Source organism: Galeopterus variegatus, unplaced genomic scaffold (genome assembly GCF_000696425.1).
Source record: "Galeopterus variegatus unplaced genomic scaffold, G_variegatus-3.0.2 Scaffold2131, whole genome shotgun sequence".
Lineage (NCBI taxonomy): Eukaryota > Metazoa > Chordata > Mammalia > Dermoptera > Cynocephalidae > Galeopterus > Galeopterus variegatus.
This window is the reverse complement of record NW_007728242.1, coordinates 257,194-259,033: the sequence shown is the minus strand read 5'-3', so window position 1 is coordinate 259,033 and position 1,840 is coordinate 257,194. Positions and strand designations below refer to the sequence as shown.

Genomic DNA, 1,840 nt, shown 5'->3' with positions numbered 1-1,840 from the left:
ACAACACCAAGTCAAGGGTTTAGATCCCCTTACCGGTCATCTTTAAAAAAAAAAAAAAAAAAATCAGTTGTAAACTTTCCTCTGGGTTGCACTCACATTTCCAAGAACTGAAGGTATGTACAGTCAACAATTACATTTTTGGTGATGACTTGTCGACCGTAGAGTTTTTCATAAATTCCCAGTAGATCTTTGACAGGCACGTACCTGAGAAATGCATTAGAAAAAAATAAGAGTTGTTTTAATTCTGAACCTGAAGATAACAACAGCAGCAGCTACCAGCCATTCCATGATTAAGTGCCAAACACTATACGAGGTCTTTACAGGCACTAGTTATTTAATCCTAACAATGACTCTCATGGTTAGTGCTATTATAGCCCCATTTTACATAAGAGGAAACTGAGGCAGAGAAAAGTTAAATAATTTGATGATAGAAAACAACTGTTAACCTTAATCAAATATTTATGAAGTTACAAAGACAGAAAACTAATATAAAGTACAAAAGAGGTGTTTAGTTGTGTGAATTCAGAGTTCCAAAAGCAACTTAAAGTATTTTTTGAGTTGAGTTATTTTCAAGAATCATTATTTTAAAAACACCAAAAGTGGTTCCTCACCCTGACATCCTAGTTCCAGAGTACACAGTGTAAAGGAGTGAAAAGAATCCTAAGTCAGGCTTCTGGTTCACTGATATTAGTGATTTCAGTTGGAAGAAGAGCAGCATTTAAAAATTAGATTTATATTGAATCATCTTTTAACTTAATTTCAAAATTTTTGGATTATACAAGATAAAAATCACAAGCAATAAAATCTGATTTTATTATGTTTACGAGAAAGAAGTGATCGAGATATTCATTTTTTATTTTATAAGAGCACCCAGAATGGCCTTCCCAATAAAAATAGCTTAAAATGATAGACAAAATAACAAAAATATTTTTTCTAAATGAATCACTATGCTAGCAAGAAAGTAGAAATTCTCCAAAGACCAAAAACAAATATAAACTGGAAAGTATGGGAGGTAGTAAGTAAATGGGAAAGCCAGCTTTTACCCTGAGGACATCTGCTATACCCTGGGAACCTGAATGGTTTTTGATGGCTGCGCGGTATGCAAGAGACAGGAGGTAGAACCTAGGAACCATCCAAAGTGAGCCATCACAGAGGAGATCCCCACATTAAACCGAGAACACAACAGGCTACATCTTCTGCAGGAGTGTGAGCTAGAAATAAACCCACATACAAACAAACACAACAGGCTACAACTTCTGCATGGGTGTGAGCTAGAAATAAACCAACACACAAACAAGGACAGCAAAGGAACCTGCCTGTTTTTATCTCAGCAATGGATAGAGAAGAAACAAACTATATCTGCCCCCAGAATTGGTAACCACGAGACAGTCCCACAAATGTTTTTTTCTGCTTTTGTGCTATCTGTGTAGTCAGAAAACTTCAAGGGTTGAACTCAACTTAAAGAGATCCTAGGGTAATAATGTCTCAAGGCAGCCTGCAAAAGCCAAAACAAACTCACTCTGGAGAAAAGCCACAGTGATTCCAGTACCAGGAATAAAACCAAAAGATGACTAGTATAACCACAATAATATCTGATAAAGTACAGTCCAAGGAAACAAGCATTATTAGAGATAAAGAAGGTTACTACATCATGATAAAGGGTTCAATTCCCCAGAAAGATATAAGATTTTGAAACTTGAATGTATCTAAAAACATATCTTCAAAACACATTAGCTCAGTTGATTAGAGCGTGGTTCTGATAACACCAAGGTCAAGGGTTCAGATCACCATCCTGGGCAGCTGCCAAAGAAAAAACCAACAAAAACCCACAAACACATAT

General features: G+C 35.9%; 1 protein-coding gene across 1 annotated transcript in view; it reads right to left on the bottom strand.

Annotated features, from left to right (window-relative positions):
* Nucleotides 1-1,840, bottom strand: part of GPLD1 (glycosylphosphatidylinositol specific phospholipase D1) — a 54,686-nt gene that overhangs the window by 30,028 nt on the left and 22,818 nt on the right. Inside the window, exon 9 of the mRNA XM_008580585.1 lies at nucleotides 97-204. Within this exon, the coding sequence (XP_008578807.1) occupies nucleotides 97-204 (108 nt within the window). The remainder of the gene's footprint in view (nucleotides 1-96; nucleotides 205-1,840) is intronic.